Source organism: Fusarium proliferatum (assembly GCF_900067095.1).
Source record: "Fusarium proliferatum ET1 genome assembly, contig: FPRO_scaffold013, whole genome shotgun sequence".
In the NCBI taxonomy this organism is placed as follows: Eukaryota; Fungi; Ascomycota; class Sordariomycetes; order Hypocreales; family Nectriaceae; genus Fusarium; species Fusarium proliferatum.
In genome coordinates this window covers 826787-843992 of record NW_022194802.1, presented here as the reverse complement: position 1 = coordinate 843992, position 17206 = coordinate 826787, and the positions used below count along the sequence as shown (strand labels likewise).

At 45.2% G+C, this 17206-nt stretch overlaps 8 protein-coding genes across 8 annotated transcripts; 3 read left to right on the top strand and 5 right to left on the bottom strand.

The window, feature by feature from the left end:
- Positions 1 to 1664: 1664 nt before the first annotated feature.
- FPRO_12918 (uncharacterized protein) lies at positions 1665 to 2567 on the bottom strand (the record flags this gene model as incomplete). The annotated part of the gene is made up of 1 exon (XM_031223487.1): positions 1665 to 2567. The coding sequence occupies one exon, from the start codon at positions 2565 to 2567 to the stop codon at positions 1665 to 1667; it is 903 nt and encodes a 300-aa protein (XP_031088841.1).
- Positions 2568 to 2884: 317 nt separating this feature from the next.
- Positions 2885 to 6119, top strand: FPRO_12917 (uncharacterized protein; the record flags this gene model as incomplete). Its single annotated transcript, XM_031223486.1, has 4 exons — positions 2885 to 4148; positions 4199 to 4725; positions 4783 to 5382; positions 5436 to 6119. The coding sequence occupies 4 exons, from the start codon at positions 2885 to 2887 to the stop codon at positions 6117 to 6119; spliced, it is 3075 nt and encodes a 1024-aa protein (XP_031088840.1).
- A 405-nt stretch (positions 6120 to 6524) lies between these two features.
- Positions 6525 to 7904, bottom strand: FPRO_12916 (uncharacterized protein; the record flags this gene model as incomplete). The annotated part of the gene is made up of 1 exon (XM_031223485.1): positions 6525 to 7904. One exon carries the CDS (start codon positions 7902 to 7904, stop codon positions 6525 to 6527), a length of 1380 nt encoding a protein of 459 aa, XP_031088839.1.
- Positions 7905 to 8150: 246 nt separating this feature from the next.
- Positions 8151 to 8966, bottom strand: FPRO_12915 (uncharacterized protein; the record flags this gene model as incomplete). Its single annotated transcript, XM_031223484.1, has 1 exon — positions 8151 to 8966. The coding sequence occupies one exon, from the start codon at positions 8964 to 8966 to the stop codon at positions 8151 to 8153; it is 816 nt and encodes a 271-aa protein (XP_031088838.1).
- A 295-nt stretch (positions 8967 to 9261) lies between these two features.
- FPRO_12914 (uncharacterized protein) lies at positions 9262 to 10109 on the bottom strand (the record flags this gene model as incomplete). The annotated part of the gene is made up of 3 exons (XM_031223483.1): positions 9262 to 9452; positions 9535 to 9673; positions 9726 to 10109. 3 exons carry the CDS (start codon positions 10107 to 10109, stop codon positions 9262 to 9264), a joined length of 714 nt encoding a protein of 237 aa, XP_031088837.1.
- An 839-nt stretch (positions 10110 to 10948) lies between these two features.
- On the bottom strand, positions 10949 to 12289 carry FPRO_12913 (uncharacterized protein; the record flags this gene model as incomplete). Its single annotated transcript, XM_031223482.1, has 3 exons — positions 10949 to 11631; positions 11684 to 12069; positions 12144 to 12289. 3 exons carry the CDS (start codon positions 12287 to 12289, stop codon positions 10949 to 10951), a joined length of 1215 nt encoding a protein of 404 aa, XP_031088836.1.
- A 2349-nt stretch (positions 12290 to 14638) lies between these two features.
- Positions 14639 to 15104, top strand: FPRO_12912 (uncharacterized protein; the record flags this gene model as incomplete). Its single annotated transcript, XM_031223480.1, has 2 exons — positions 14639 to 14889; positions 14951 to 15104. The coding sequence occupies 2 exons, from the start codon at positions 14639 to 14641 to the stop codon at positions 15102 to 15104; spliced, it is 405 nt and encodes a 134-aa protein (XP_031088835.1).
- A 722-nt stretch (positions 15105 to 15826) lies between these two features.
- FPRO_12911 (uncharacterized protein) lies at positions 15827 to 16354 on the top strand (the record flags this gene model as incomplete). The annotated part of the gene is made up of 1 exon (XM_031223479.1): positions 15827 to 16354. The coding sequence occupies one exon, from the start codon at positions 15827 to 15829 to the stop codon at positions 16352 to 16354; it is 528 nt and encodes a 175-aa protein (XP_031088834.1).
- Between the last annotated feature and the right edge of the window lie 852 nt (positions 16355 to 17206).

The following is a 17206-nucleotide window of genomic DNA, read 5'->3' as shown; positions in this document are numbered from 1 at the left end:
TTTAAAAACCTAAAGCTCTTTATATACTTATATCTATAGATATAATTAAAAATATATATATTTAATAAAAAATAGCTAGCTATTAGTCTTTTAGAAATACCTATAAGTAAAATTAATTATATACAGTCTTATTTAGCTATATATAATATTAATATATAGCTATTTAATTAAAAGACTTAAGGTAATATTAATTAAAATAAAATTAATTATAGGGTTAAAAGCTAGCCTTATATTATTCTTTAAATCTCTATAGTAAGGCCTTTAATTATAAAAGGTGCCTTTTAGCTTTTTTTTAATTTTATTTTTTTTATTTTTTTTATCTTTTTAATTTTTATTTAATATTATAGATTAAAGAAATGCCTTAAATATATTTAAATCTTTATATTATTTCTTTTTTTTACCTTTTATTTTTTTAGCCTTAATTTTAACTTTAATTTTAGCTTTAATATTATTTTTCTTTCTTTTATTTTATATAGTTTTCTTTTTATTTTTTATTTCCTTTTTGATTTTTATTATATACTTTAAAGTAGGTATTTTAGTTTCTATCTACTTAATTGCCTACTTATTAGGCTATAAAGTATTACTATTTTTTAAATTATTTTATATATTAAAGTATAAAAATATAAAAAAAACTAAAGTTTTAGCCTTTATAAAAAATATAATACTTATTACTTTAAAAAAGTCTTTTAGCTATAAGGTCTTATAAATAGTATCTCTATATATAATAGATTTATTTAAATATATATTAATAATATAACTATTAATAAGCTTTTATTTTATTAATAAAAACTCTTTATAGTAATTTAATATAATAAAATAAACTATTTTATTATAAAATAAAAATATAAAGCCTAATAGGACTATAATCTTATTTTTAATATTCTTACTTTTAACTTTTTTATTATATTTTAATATAAAAATACCTAAAATAATTTCCTTAAAGTATCTTAAAGTAATATAAAATATAGCCTTTAGTTTAATAGTAATTATACTTTTATAGTTTATTACTATAATACTATATTATTAGCTTTTAGTAGTTATATTAATAGTATTAATATATATAATAGAGATTAATTATATTTATTTAGTTTAAATTATTATTAAATTAAGCCTAAAAAAGCTACTTACAGTAAGGTTAATAATCTTAATAGCTTTAATAAGTAGTTATTAATAAAATAGGTAAAAACTAACTTCTTTAAGGGCCTTTAATTTTATATAAAATTTATTATAGTTATAATTAGTCTTAAGGCAGAATTTAATATAATTTATAATAATAAAAGTAAAAGTAAATAATTTAGCTTTAAATAGTATATTATAGGCTTATATAGGTATATATAAGAGAGAGGGCTATAGCCCTTAATATAGGCTTTAGTTTTAGTCTATAGTATTATATTATAGTAATAATATTTAATATAATAATATTATATTACCTAAAAGCCTAAAGGGGCCTTTAGTGCTATATTAGGGTAGATAGAGTAAAAAAAATCCCTTAAGATAAATTTTGGTATAGATGTCGATTTGGCCTTCTGTAGGTGCCCACTTTTAAGTATGGAATGGGTCAAAGCTCCGTCAAGGATGTTCCAGTGCGTGTTTGAGTTGGTACCTGAGATGTACACTTTGGAACAAAGTCTGAGTAACCAGGTGGTTATGCTATTGAGGTTGCTTCAGGAGCTCTGACTACCTATCTTCTTTGTCTTGACAGAGTTCTCAATCACGTTGGCCAAGGTGATATCACAGATAGCGTTTAGATCTAATTCCCCAAGCTTCATCTCCATGTCCTTGTACCTATCACTCGTCGGAGCCAGCGTCGGGTCGAGTAGTACTGGATCATCACGTTTTGTGGTGCCGACAAGCCATTCCATCGACGTTCTCCAGTCGGCTTTGGCGTTGACAGTCACCACGCACTGGAAACGTCCCTCGTCCCTCCGCTTGAGCAGAATGGCTGTCCGCATAGAGACAGGTACACCAGTTTTTGTCCCAGGGTTCTCCAACAGTGTCCAAGACGCACAGTTTGGCTTGCCATAGTTTCGTCCGCGGAGGTCGATTGATCCTGTCACGGCCGCAGCGTAGGTCATCTCTCTTGCGACTTCACGCTCATACTTCAGACCACTTCCTAACTCCACTCCAGCTGCGCCGGCGCCGAGGGTCACGTCGCCTCCAGTAGTTGTTGTCTCTGTCTGTGTAGTCTGGGCAAATCTCAAGTTGCCGTTAGGCGCGATGGCAAAAACATGAGGGTCGGCTACGCCTTTCTCACTGGCAGAGAACCTCAGCTCAATATCGACATGTGCGATGCGCCGCGCTCGCTTTCTCGGGTCAAATCGAAATTCAAGTACCAGTAGAGTACATAAAGTATCACCTTCGGGGTCAAACAGGCCGTGAATAATGTCGATACTAGCGCAGCGAATGTCGACGGCGCCTTTGCGTTCAATGATGTTCTCGCGCTGGTAAGGATCTAACGGATCATTCTGCGTGCGAAATTCATTCCCCTCCTCGCCTTTGGGCGCAAGTGAGATGCCAAAGGAGATATCTTCCTCGGCATCCACATCGTAGTCAGGATCAAGACTCATTTCGTGAGCTTTGACAGCAATAAGAGGTAGGTTGCGAGTAAATGGTAGAGGAGGTTTGTGAACAAACAAATGGAGGGGCATTTGTGACAGCCTGATGTGATACCTGTGAGGTACATGCCCTCAGAAATGGGGTTCTTTGCACCCCTGTCCATATATGGATATCCTTGAGTCTGCTGAGCGGCTAATAAATGACGTGTCTCCTGTAGTCGCAGGCTGCAGTGGGTAAGCAGAGAAGCAAATAAGCAACCAGAGGATCATTGAAATGCAAAATAACAGCCGAGAAAAATACATCCTAAAAAGATCTGATACAAAGAGCGATGACAAAGGTTGCATTCACAACAGACGTCAAAGGCATCGCTAGCGATGACGACGACGAGGACTACGAGAACGATGATTTTGAGGAGGAGCCCGCCAAGATAACCAACCACGATGAGGTTCTTTTCGCCTTTGAGAGCATCACGAATGAGGCTCGGAATATGAAGCTGAACCTGGGCAAGAGAGAAAATCGAGAGAGCTTCTTACAAAAGTATGGGCAATTCCTCTCAAAATCGACAAAAGACTCAAACCAGACACTCCTTCATATGATTGCTAACACGGTGGGACACAAATCGTTGACTCGCTGTGTTATTAAATTCGACAAGACCTTGCTGTACCGAGTGGATGACTCAAGCAAGACTCCTCTGCATATCGCCATTGCCAAAAAGAACCATGCGTTCATCGAAGTGGTCTTGGATGAGAAGAAGGCGATCGATGATGTTGATTCACTGCTCCGCATTACTTGTGAGCACAGGCGGAACTGCATCCATACAGCCATATATCACAACCTCCAACCCCAACATACCATAAAACTGGTCAAACGAGCATCCGAAGAGACACTACGAGCACAAGACCAAAGCGGCCTGACCCCTCTTCATTTGGCTGTCGATTACAAGTATGCATCAGAAGGACAGCTGAAGATTGTCGATGCACTCCTAGCTCATGGGGACAGTGCCTTGGATGAGTATACCAAAGAGCCCCAAAACCTATCCGTATATGAGTACCAAGAACACACACAGCGCCTCTGGCGGAAACAATTCGAAGTACCTGTTTCCGCTCGTGCTGGGGAAAGAAAATTGGACGAATCAAGGGATGAGTTACAGGGACAAGAGAGCGAACACGCCGGATCAAGGCCCAAAGGAGGGCTGGAGCATGTTGGCGGGAGAAGCCGCATCTCTCAACAAGGCAAAGACACCCACGGAGGGCTACATCGAGCGCCTGATAACCCCCATGCACCAAGATCAGAGCAGACCGAAGCACTCGCTTCAAGCCGCACTTCTAATGAAAGTGTAAGCCATACAGCCGTGAATAGAAATCCGCCTATTGAAGCACCCGAGGGCTTCAAGCCTATACAGAGACGGCAAACGGGTATGGAGAACGGTGAAAAGCAGGCCTTGGAAGAGAAACGGAAGAACGAATACGCAGAGAAGATCCGCCAGGCAGTCAAGCTACACTATCTCCGCACTACTCTGACGATCAATTCGAGGCCTGCTAGTAGGGACCAGCTCAAAGCTGTCAAGTTTCTCCATGGCGCGAATCTAAACAGTGAGACGGGATTTGCGATACTTTTGGCAGATGCTAACCGTTGTTTTCAGATATCAACTTGTGTTTCGACTACTCTGAGGCACCACCGGAGATCTACGAGGATTCCTTTAAGCAAAGCTACGACCACATCAACTTCGACCAAGTCCTGCGCTACGTTTCATTCCGAAGAATCGAGCTGCAGAAACCCCCAGTATCAGCTGTGAAGGCAAGGCTAACAAGGAACCGAGCTCAGACGTCAAATAAAGGACGCGGCAGAGATGACTTGACTGTTTTCTTCAACTGGCTCAAGGGGAAGGGAGTCAAGCATATCCTCAAGGTTATGGTGGATGACCTGAAAGACCCATCGCATAGCGATAAAGCACTCGAGGATTGCCTACGGCCTTTCGAGGTGGAGATTCTCGACTGGACGAAAGTTGACTTGTGTCCGGAGACTATCTTAACTGCTTGTCGCAATGTCAGGCAGCTTTATCTTCGATGGAGTGGTAATAGAGCGGTTTTGAGAGCTTGGAGTGAGCCTGATGGACTGGCGAAGCTAGAAAGACTTGAGGCGGTACATTTGGTATACAGTGAGGAGCAGGTACGTGTCATTCTAATATTTTCCGTTATTACGGCACTAACATTGGGCGTTCCATAGGCATTAGAGTCGGCCGATCGAATCACTATGTACGCAAATGACTTCGAGGAGCGGTTAAACGAGTCAGCAGCCGCAAACCCGAACAGATTGCTCGTCAATGACGAAGAAGATCCTGGGGGAGGAAGACGTATACTCGTCTTCAGGTGCAAAGCAGATGTTCCGGGAAGTGAGCGAATTGTCCGAGAGGGAGCATTCGCAAAGGCTCAAAGCGGCATCAATGAGATGAGTCTACAGTCTAACAGGTGGCTGAACTGCATGGACAAGTTCGCCGACGAACTGCAAAACACTTGTTCCGAGTTTGTCAAGCCTCAGAATGGTATCAAGGTCGCCCTTATTGACGATGGCGCTGATCCCTACGTCGAGTCTCTACGGGGTAAGATCTGGGGTGGAGAGACGTTCAGCAGAGGCTTTCCGCACGAGAACGGACCTAGCCCTTACTATAGGTCTACCAAGGGTCATGGAACTGTTATGGCGGATATGATTTGCCGGGTATGTCCGATGGCGAGGTTGTATGTTTACAAGCTTGAGACGCAGACGAGTCTCAACTTGGCGACGCAGACTCATGGCAAGGAATACATTGCTGCAGAAAGCGCGGCATTGGTTAGTATAGATTCAAAAACGACTATATGTACAGTATGACTGACTAGTGGTAGGCTATAAGGGCAGCGATAGACCAAAAGGTGGATATCATCTCAATGTCCTGGACGGTCAAAGAAACAGTCGAGAATAGAGATGGTGTCAACGCGTTCCGGCAAGCCATCAAAGACGCCCTCGACGCGGGAATCCTCCTCTTCTGCGCCGCAGCAGACACAGGCGCCATCACCGAAGTCGAGTACCCATGGTCTTTCGACCGCCAGCGCATCTTCCGCATCGGCGCTGCCACTGCAGACGGTCGCGTATGGGGCCCAACAGGCAGTCCCCAGCACTTAAGTTTTATTTTACCAGGTCACAAGGTAGTATCGCGAAATCCACACCGTGAGGGTGCGTTGCCAGACGACTTTGAGGAACGCACCGGCTCATCCGTGGCTACGGCGTTGGCGGCTGGTCTAGCAGCACTTATTCTTCACTGCGTCAATCTTGCTGTTGTTCACGGTAAGGAACATCCGTCCACTACGGCTGTTAGCGCCGAAGACCTGGAGCGACTTGCGAATCACGATGATATGTATAATGTGCTTCGTGGCATTGGGTTGGATGAGGGGCAGCAGCGATTTATTGAGGTTTGGCGACGGTTTGATCGTCCGGCGAAGGAGCTCAAGGAGCCGATGAGTGATAGAATGGATGCACTTGGGATTGTGGCTAGACTGGCTCGAGATCTTGTTCCTAGTGGGAGTAGCTAGTCTTGGGCCAGGCTATGTACAGTCGTGAGATATACCATAGTAAAGGCTAGGCAGAACAGACACCAATCGCTGGTCATGCTGTAGGAAGCTGTAACTAATGATATATATCTTCCGCTCAAGTCCGAGGGAGAAGCCATTATTAAACAAGACAACATCGCTTCTGACTACCCAAACAGCGGTCTGATCTAGTAAACGTATAGCTCTTTACTCCTTTCCGACGTAACTGCTATAAATACCTGCAAGCAAAGATCAAAACAAAGTCATACCCCACATTCCACTCGCATATTTGTATTTATGCGTCCGGATCTTACGTCTCCCATCAGGCAACACTTCGACATACTCATTCAGTCCAGGCCTATATCCAAGCTCCTTTTGCTTCTGTTTAGCTATCTTATCTGCTTCCTTCTATGCAGTAGTTGGTGGCCGAGTTGGCAATGGCAGCCCAGATCTGCGAGCGTCCTCGACTGCAAGACAGAAGCCAAGGTCATCTTGTATTTGAAGTAAAGTATCAGCAGATAACGAAGAAATTTGTTTCTGCATGGTAGTCAAGCTCGTAGAGGAGGATGCCGCTGTTGACGGTTTTGTGTAGACGAATTCTGGGAGATCGTCGCGAATGCGCTCGCAGGTCCAGCAATGGCAGTGCTCCTGTATGGGAGATGGGTCATCCATATCGAACAAAATCTTCGCATCCCGTTTCAAGTCCTGCCCCTGCGTTTGCTCTGACTGCATGCCACCAATTTCTTTCAGGAAAGCCTTGTACTGTCTGGGAAAGAGGCGGTGCGTCCTCCAGAAAAGCCTGACTCCGAACGACTGGTGACAAACCATCTCTTCTTCAACTGCATTGGGCTCCCTTAAGTGAAAGTCCAGATACTCCAAACCCGCTCGAATCAGGGACCCTTGCAAGGCAGGTGAGCGTATCCACAGAAGCTTATTAGACTCCTCGATGATATTCTCGTGCCTCTTGACTTCACTGAATAAATCTGTTTCGATACGCACTTTGCCCGCGTCTGCATATGCCGGGGGGGTCTGTAAATACTCAAGAATATCGCATGGCTGAGATGTGATATTGGTGAACAGCTTCTGGGCGGATCGAGGAAGTACAAGCTGCATCTTGTCCATATCGATGACATCCCTGATCGCAGGCCAGGGGAAGCAAATGTTTTTCAAGCGCGTAGCATTGGCACCCTGGGCGTTGCAAGCAGCTTCATAAGCCTCCGGGTTCAGCATAAGTGCGTACCATACGAGCAGTATGTCCAATGGTGGCAGATAGTCCTTTGTGAGCTGAAGAGCAGCACGGGTGCCTCCATGGTGTGAGTAGGCACTCGCATGGTTCAGCAATAGATCACTACCAGACCACCAAGTCGTAAATCGTGTAACTGCGAGTTTTATGAGAAGGTCCCATTTTTGGGATGCGGGAAGCTGCGTTGGCTCCGATGGCGATGCTAGCACTGGACTCTTGGTGTCGTCGTATGCAGGTGGTTGGATGACCTCAATGTTGAGAGCGCCCGCGCTAGCCTTCAGGTTGCGAAAACACTCAAGCAGAGCGAGATGTACAGCTGCATGACTCGCGTCGGGGTACGCCAACAGAGTCTCAATACTTTGCGATTCCGTTTCGCAGGGGATTGAAAACACGTTTGAGAAAACTCTTGGGTCAGGAATGATTGTTTGTTTACCGTCTGGCTGGGAGGGCTTGTATGACGATGGCAATGTCCAGGTGTGCGGGTCCAGATTGGCCGCGTTGTCCACGACCTTTGGGCCGCTGCGAAAGTTTTTAAACAGCGGCATCGAGAAACCGTTGCATCGCGAGATGAAAGGAGAGTTTGATTGATGAGCCACTGAAGATTAGAAGACGAAGCATGCGGTATAAAGAGGGAAATTAATCGTTAGCCTTTCACTCCGCCTTGGAATTCCTTGCGCCTCATCCTGGGGCGCATGACGCTAAGCCACCCAACTCTAAAGCTTAATTCAGATAAGGCTGCGTCGATGACCTTCCATTATGTGAGCTGTGATATAATCCTCAAAGTAGACCTTCTATGCATCATTGCTTTCTGTAAAAAAGGCATGCAGTATCTTTGCAGCTTCCTCCGAATCATCCTTCCCTCGAATCTGATCCAAGGCAACTTGCGTCTGTTCAGGCGTGAAGCCTCGCTCAGGTGTATAGAAGTACTTGATCGTTTCTGTTGAAATCTCCTCGTTGAATTCAAAATGACCTTGAAACGTCAAGACACGTCCTGGTTGAAAAATTCCCTGCACGGCGCAATGTGGCGTGCTTCCTATCGATATCCACGACTCGGGCCATGGTGCTTCAAATCGAACATGATCGCCGTGAGCGAACTGCACCCGTAATCCGTCTCCCTCAGGCAGGCTTAGAATGTGATCGAAATGAGCTGCGAATTTCGGGTTTAGGACAACTTTGTGGATGCCGACTTCATAACCCTTTGGATCTTTCTCGACAATCACTCCGTATTTCTCAAGCAGGGCCTCGGAGATGATCTGGTGCCCGAAGCAGGCTCCAAACATCCGAACATGTTGATGAGTCTGGTAGGTTTTTTGGATGAAAGCTTTCAACCTCGCAATCCACAGATCCTCGTCGTACACACCTTTCACAGAACCTGTGATCAGGAAGGCATCGAAGTCATTTGGATCGGGATATTCGTTTTTGATAATGTCGAATGCAGAAATCTGCAGAACCTTATCAGACCCCAGAGTCTTATTGACAGCTTGCAGCCGATGAGCAAAGATACTGCTATATGTTGGTCCCCAAGTTTCGGCGACCTTTGGCACAACGTAGTCGCAGTCCAAAATGGCGACCCGTACAGGTTGTTGGAGTCGGCTTTCCACGGTCATTTTTTTCTCGGAGACGGTGACAGTCGATATTCTAATATTTGGACTTGGAAAAAGAACAAGAAACTGGATTGCTTGAGCAGGTCCGTTGGAATCCTGCAGATAAGTACTATCTTGTAATGTCCGCCTGATCATGAATTACAACCAACGCACCCCCACTCACCACTTTTACCAAATATGGAAAGTTTTAGAGACTGTTGGTCTGACTAGTACAATCTGATGCTACCATGAAGTGGGTGTTCTCCATCCTTATCGGCTACATGCCGACTTCCGCCGAAGTGCTCGGGGTAACCTCCAACTAACAGATCCAACCTCCATCAACATTGTAGACAGCTCCGGTGACAAAGCTAGCTTCATCACTGAGAAGAAAAACAACAACATTTGCAATTTCATGGGGCTCAGCAGGACGCTTTTGAATCTGCAGCGCAACTTCTGCTTCTACAGCTTCAGCCATTCCCTCACCCTCCATCATGGGTGTTCGTACACTGCCTGTTAACGATAATGGTTGTCAGAAATACGGTAGCTTGACGTGGGACGGCTGTGTGATTTTTCAGCATTGACTGAAACGTACCTGGTGCCACGCAGTTTATGCGAATATTCTCGTTCTCCTTTGCAGCAGATCGAGATATGCCAATGACAGCATGCTTGCTTGCACAATAAACAGAAGCATTAGCAAAGCCAGCTTGGCCATCAACACTTGCTGCTGACACCTGCTCACGCATGAGTTTTCTTATTCCACTAGAAAAGTTGATCGTCACCTACAATGCTTCCTCCAGATTTAATATGACTTAACTCTGCTCTCAAACAATTGAAAACACTGCGAGCATTTACTCCCATGATGAAGTCCCACGTCTCATCAGTTTCATCACGAAGACATGTCCCGTGGGTAAAGGCGCCAGCCATATTGACAGCACCGTCAAGCTTAGCAAAGACGGAAACGGTCTTCTCGATCCATGCATTCACTTCTTGGCTGTCACGCACATCAACTTGGGTGATGATGTGCCCATCACCAGGAAGAGACCTGAGAGCAGCCTCAAGGCCGGCTTTGTTCATGTCGGCGAGCGAGAGTTGGGCACGTCGACTTGCTAGGAGCTTAGCAACCGCAAGGCCAATGCCAGATGCTGCGCCAGTGATCGCGATCTTCATGATTCAGGTTGGATGCTCGATTTCAAATAAAGAATTCTTGATAAATGTACCGTCTTACCGTCGAATGAAGCCATCGTTAGTGGACAGGGACTTTATTTGGCTGATATTAGGCGTGTGTGCTGGAGGAGAACATAGGTTGTAATCTAGATGTGCTATTTGTGACTGACATCTGTAGCCTAGAAATTCTATCACCATGTAGAACTTAGAGCTGAGTTGATGCCATTTAAATAAGTCTTTCATTACCAAGAGTAGGACTGGGGCACAAAATTTACTCGTAGACCTGCCTATTTCCCTGGTATACGTGAAGGAAACAATACATCTAACACTTGACTTCCATGCATCACTACGTGGTATACGCCACAACTCAACCTTTTATCTAATTCGGGTTGCCTCCTTTACACAACGTGATTGTGCATGGCAGGTGTAGCGCTGCATCACTCTCTATCTGGGTCGTTAGGCTCTACATGCCAAATCCGGTTAGACAGTGCAGACTTCTTGAGACGGCACCTTGTGACTCCAATTCTTGGCGCACTTCACGGGAGAAAATGACGATGATTGTAACAATCCAATGGCCACAATTGGAGCAATGAGATTCTATTGATAACGTCCGAAACCAACGTTGCTTGCAAGTGACTTAGGGTAGTCAAGTCAAATAGTGGTATGGTTCGTGGGCCTTTGGAGATATGATAAGATAAGATAACCTCCTGATTCCCAGTCTTTGCAGCATTGGTACTTGGTAATAAAGAAAGCAGATGGGTTTTATCGGGAGTTATCGTTTTTAGAAATACATAAACATTCTATGGTCTACTTATAATTGTTTTCCCTCCCTCAGTCATTGCTCAGGTTGCCCCATCAGCGATTGGATATGTCTGTTTCGAGGCATCTATGTATAAGTCTTCGATATCATGGTGGAACTGCCCATGTACCCGACGGGCCAGCGAAGTCATTATACTCCTGCTCAATAACTCAGGCGTCTTGTGTTTATGCTTCCAATTATGGCTCACAAAAACGCCCTTGCACTCACCATTTCCGTCCAACGTAAACTCATTGCCGTTGGCCTGATTGCACGGTATGTTTTTCACATCATGTGTTCTGTTAAACTCGTATCGAATATAGTAAGAAAAGGCGCTCTGCTCATGTGCCCACTTGTGGTTCCAATGGTTGCAGCCAGGTATGCTCCGTGGGCAATCTTCCCATCGTTGAAACATGTCTTGGGTACGCTGACTTGCTTGCGCGATGACGAAGCCCGTGTTGAGGATGAGGTTTCCTTGGGGATCGTAGTCTTGTTCCCAGTCGAGATCGTAAGCCATTGCGACTAATGTTTCAGGGCGGTAATCCCAGAGGTTCATGAGCCATTCTAGTGGGAGGTCGAGATGTGTGAAGACGGCGTCTGAGTCTAGCGAGATGACGAAGTCATGGGTCTTAAGGGCCTCTTTGGTGATGGCAGGCTTTACCCAAGTTCCGTGTCGATCGGGATAATCGGCTGCACGGACTAGCCGGTAGTCGTAGCCGTGAATCATAGCTAACCCATTAATGTCAGCAGAGCATGATGCACCAGAGTTGATAGACTGTACCATATATATAGTGGTTCAAGTGACCTCCAGTCCGCCCGGGCAGTGTCGTAAAATCCAACGGACATTCATTCAACATTGTGTTCTCGGTTTTACCATCTAGCCGAGTATCAGTATCAACGATAACGACCCTTTTTCCTAATGGCTTCTTCCACCGCACTTGGTCGATTGGTACTTCGAAGCGTTCTCCCTTGTCGGTGACGAATACTCTCTCTGTGATAGGATGCACCAGGGGTTTCCATAACTCCGCCATCACCTTCGGCAGAGCCAAGCTCTCAGTTCCATTGTCATGCTGTTTATATGCTTCCGGTCGAGGTTTCTTATGGCAATTGGCATTGAATGTATCTGTTGTTTGAGGAGGTGGAGCAGATGGAGAGACAGTGGGTTTCCTGTGCAATAAATCGTCGTTAGTATCGGAAGTGGAAGTCTTTGTCGGGCAATTGAGTGGCCAGCGTGTTCTTACAGCGGATAAATCGAAGAGACGGGAAAGCAGAAAAAGACAAGAAACACAGCGAGACTGACAATGGAGCAGATCCATATGGCCCGCCTGGGAGCGTTCAACAATCCCATCTTTACATCATTTTGAGCACCACAGAACTGAAGGCCCATTTTAAAGACAACAAGAAAGAACCAAGAAAATAAACATGAAGTGACGTGACGTGACAACAGCGAGCTCAACGATTTAAAAATGGCAGTTAGACCGGGTCCCGCGGGGCTATAGCATAATTCGAAGCTCTACTGATCTACGAAGCCGCGATGCTACGTCCCTTGCCTGTAAAGTAGGGAGAGCCGAAACTTTGATCTACGTAATCAAGTGGAAGCATCGTTGTCACTCAGATGCTATTTAGCCAATGGGGATGTATCTGTCGTATGATGGTTACGATCCTTAGTGTCTAAGCACAGATTGTTAGCTGGAATAGGCAACCACCGAAGTATACGAGAAGGCTAGTATCCGTTTTCTCGAGAGAGAGAATTGTTCTAGACCTGTCTAATAAGCTTTGGCAATTGGCCTTTAAAATGTTACCTAACGCTAGGTCCACAGCTTGGTTAAGAAGCCGATAAGCGTCAAACAGCCAAAACATGCTAATACCACGCCAGAGCAAGGGGACGCGAGACAGCTTAGGATCTTCTTTTCTGAAGGATCAAAGATTTGGGTGAGTTCAGGATATCGCAGTGATTCTTTAGACCAGTTTATCTTTGTACCTTGATTTAATGATAGAAGTTTCCCTTCCCCAGGAGGTAGGGATAACATGCAGACACATGGAACATACTATGCTGTCTAGGGTTTTTAAACAAGTCTAATTATACTCACAAATCAAACGATCCGCAGGTCATTAATCATCTTGACTTGGTCTTCCTCATTGACGAGATGTCCCTTAAGATGATATTCGTCAACCTGCCACGATCGACAGTAAACAGTGGACCTATGGTCAGTGAAAAAAACGCATCATCATATGAGAATCCCAGTTTATTGGACTCAGCGTTTGATGCAGCTAAGCCTCCCTTTTTACGCGTCAAGGCTGAGGCGCAACGCCGAAGGATTCAGTAGCGTAGTGGGAAAAAGGAAGACCGTCTCATTGCGTTTACGCGCAGGCCAATCAAACACCCCAGCACTGGGCCAACTAAATTTCAGCGTTGACTAAGGTTAAAAGGTTAATGCCCTTGCACTTTAGCTACGACGCGAAGTATGAACTCACTCAGAGGAGTGGTGTGCCACTTCTAATAACAACTAATGAGAATGGCATTTGAGCGCTGATGCTTTTCTATCTAAAATATGGTTTGGAGACTGTTATTTTGAGTTCAGAGACCTGATAGTTGGTGCATTGTACGCCTGGTCTCTATACATCAAGGTCACATCACCTTTACATTAAGGATTGGAATTTATGACAATAAAAGATGCGTCATGAACTTCTGTCGATTCTATGTGCATATTGCCTTCCCAAAGGAAAGACTGATTGGGAAATCTTAGCGTGTTGGTTGATATGTCTCGTTGAAATTTCATAATGATAGGCTTTGGCCATCAATCGATCAATCGTATCATTTCAAAACGTTGTTTCATATCTACTGACAGGGTGTGGTCATCGCATGTAGTTTATGACTCGGCACGAAGAGACACCAGTAATCTAGGTAAGGTATTGGATCCATCGTCTCCGTCATCCCCCAGAAAGTGCCCGTCATCATACCACCAACCGCACCAGGTACGCTAAACATGTGCTCGTCAACGTTCTGGTATAATGTACAGCACTAGAAGTTGTCTTACAACCAACCGATATGTGGCGAGGCTGGAATACCCGCGGCCTTGTGTTACCATATCTACTGTCAATATTCATCAGAGATAGCGTCGGCAACAGGTTTACGCTTTCACCAAGATCACCTACTATGAAGATCATATTTTCGAAGACAAACTTGGCTCTTGAACCTTTCTTGAAGCCAAACTATGGAGAAGGACACTACAATGGGACTGGTGTGCTCTTGCGTCTGGTAATAATAAATGTCGGGACATTCTTTCCATAGGTACAGAAGAAAACTTGGAGGTAACTGTAGCAACTCGCCGTACCTAAGCTACCTATCAAATACCCAATACTTGAGGCAGGTATAGCATAGCCTGTTTATTATTGCAATGTAGAATGTAGCTCTCTTTTACCCTCATCATCATCATCATCATCATCATCATATTACGCTTGGGAGTTTTGCTTTTTGGTTTTCTTTTTGGATTTTATTATCAAGTTAATTACTTGATAATTATAAGTATCCTCCTCTTCTTGGCACTATATCAATACCATCGCCATGAACGCCGCCGACCAAGCCCACTTGGCTGCCATGGGGCTAGCCACCCCTCTCCCTACCCCTACCCCTGTCTCTCGTCGACAGGAGATCCGCGACAGAGCTGCGGCTCTCAGGCCGCATATGATGCGGCGTTCCGTGACCTAGGCCGAATACAAACGCCGGCATGATGGGATGAGAGTTGCGGGAAGACGCAGGTTCGGGGAGGCCAGGCGTCAACACAAGTTGATGCAGAGATGGCAGAACGAAGAGGCACTGAGATACCGGCAAAGGGTCTCGGCATTGGCCAATGGCCACAACCCTGTTTGGGCCTTTAGGCTTCATCTACAGTGGTTGCCCGGCTTCCTGGCAAGTGGGAATATCCCACTGCAGGAGCGCAAGATAGTGGCTGACATTGCCGAAGAGACGGCCCATTTCGCTATCGAGTAAGTTCTTGTCCTTTACATCCCATTTGAAAAGTTTGACAGCTTACTAATATTACCGAAGGCAAGCAGAGAGGCATAATCGCCTTCTCCGGAAATGGGTATGGGGTTACAATACCCTTGGTGACCGACAAAGGCATGAGCGCTTCGCTCATTCGGCACACCGTGCCGCTATCAAATGGGTGGATATAGCTGACAAGTGGTCCCCTTCTCTCTAGAGTCTCGACCCGACTGGTGGTGTTGGAGATATGCTGTGCCCGCGTCACCCACTAGGACACAAGTGGGTGTTATATAATTACTTATACGAAGGACAACGTAAGGAACCCTTGACTCAATCGACTGGTGACCTTGTTCTTTCAAGGTCTTGAGGCCCGCCTGTGGACGGCTCCCTTTTTAGAACTCGGTTCACCACTACGATCCGGTCATGTAAGCGAAGGAAAACGCAAGGAACCCCTGACTATTCGGACAATTTTCGATCTCACAAGGTCTTGAGGCCCGCCGATGGACGGCTCCCTTCCGAGACGAACTTTGGACAATGTCAGGAGGCGAAGGACAACGCAAGGAACCCGAGGAAAAGATCACTCGTAACATACTGCGAAGGAAAACGTACAAAACCCACGAGACGAGGTCGCATCCAGTGTTGTTTCAAGGTCTCGAGGCCCGCTGATGGACGGCTCCCTTAGCACCTGGATCGATGGCAACGACCAAGTCAAACGTCGACGATGAGTTCGCACTTCTACGTAGTGTCGGCGATCAACTCCTTCATTTCAAGGAGGCCAAGACGAACTCGACCTACCTAATATATATGGAACGGCTGATGATATATCCCTGAATTGTGTATTCACAATGCCTTTTTGGGTTGATGAACCTGGCAATGTGTTCCTTACCTCACCTTATACGCCGTCTACCACCTCTCCCATAAAGTATCTTAGGTATATACATGTCAGCACCGCAAAAAGGACAACTCAACCCTTTCAATCTCCCGTCTCAGAGAAAAGGAAGGCTTGGAACCTACACAATAGTTCAAGTACCCAAGCTTCAAACCAGTGCCGTCTACTTCTTATCGGCCACAACCAGACTGCTGAGCTCTCAGGTCAACATGAAAGTCACCAACTTCAAGACCACCAAATATAAACATCCACATCAAGACCATCAAACATCAAGACCATCAAACATCAAGACCATCAAACATCAAGACCATCAAACATCAAGACCATCAAACATCAAGACCATCAAACATCAAGACCATCAAACATCAAGACCATCAAACATCAAGACCATCAAACATCAAGACCATCAAACATCAAGACCATCAAACATCAAGACCATCAAACATCAAGACCATCAAACATCAAGACCATCAAACATCAAGACCATCAAACATCAAGACCATCAAACATCAAGACCATCAAACATCAAGACCATCAAACATCAAGACCATCACCAATGCCATCAGCAAGATCAATAATCTATCAATCAAGATAACAGCTTGTCACCCCATTAACCCACCGGATGCCGAGTGTCGAGTACCGAGCGGTGGGCCTCAACATGCCTGAAGAGAAACCTTCAAACACAGCATTGAGACACTGATACTTTTTCTTTTCAGCTGGCTGCTACTATCTAGTTACTTGTCATTACCCTAGAAGTTCACTATATGCCACAATAACAACCCATCTGACCGAGGAGGAGCATCCCAGGACAGCCCCTTTCGAAGAGCGACGAACCCCCTGCATCAACATACCGAAACTACACACAGCCGATGGCCGCCGAAGACTCCACTCCTCAGGCTAAGCACCAGTCTGCAGGGCCGGGTCGTTCGTCGGTGGAAGCCATGCTGAATTGTAGCAGGACAGTTGCAGTTGGGCAAGCAACACTCAGTTCCAGAGAGTTGGATGGAGTCTTTGACATAATCTTATACACATTGGCACTTCCTAGTGTAAATGTATACATGCCACCGGTGTTCCTGGTTTTCCCGGCCGTGAGGGTAAGTTCAACCAATCTCGATATCTTCGAAGAGTCTCTAACAGTCTCTGAGCCCTTCCTCCTGGCTTTCCTGGAAACTTCCCTCCTCCAGCTGGTTTCACTGAAGGCGCTCAACTCCCCTAAACTCCTCCTCCTGGCTTTCTTGGAAGCTTCTATCCTCAAGCTGGTTTTCCTGGAGGCGCTGAATTCCCTCCTCCCGGGTTCAACCCTGGAGGCCTTGTCTGTTGGGCTGAATACTAAAATGAGATTTAGCTGGAGAACTCAACTAACAACCCATCTACGATGCCACGAGTCATCATGTTTCTGTTTCTCAGTCCGTTTTCAACGTCACTTCTAT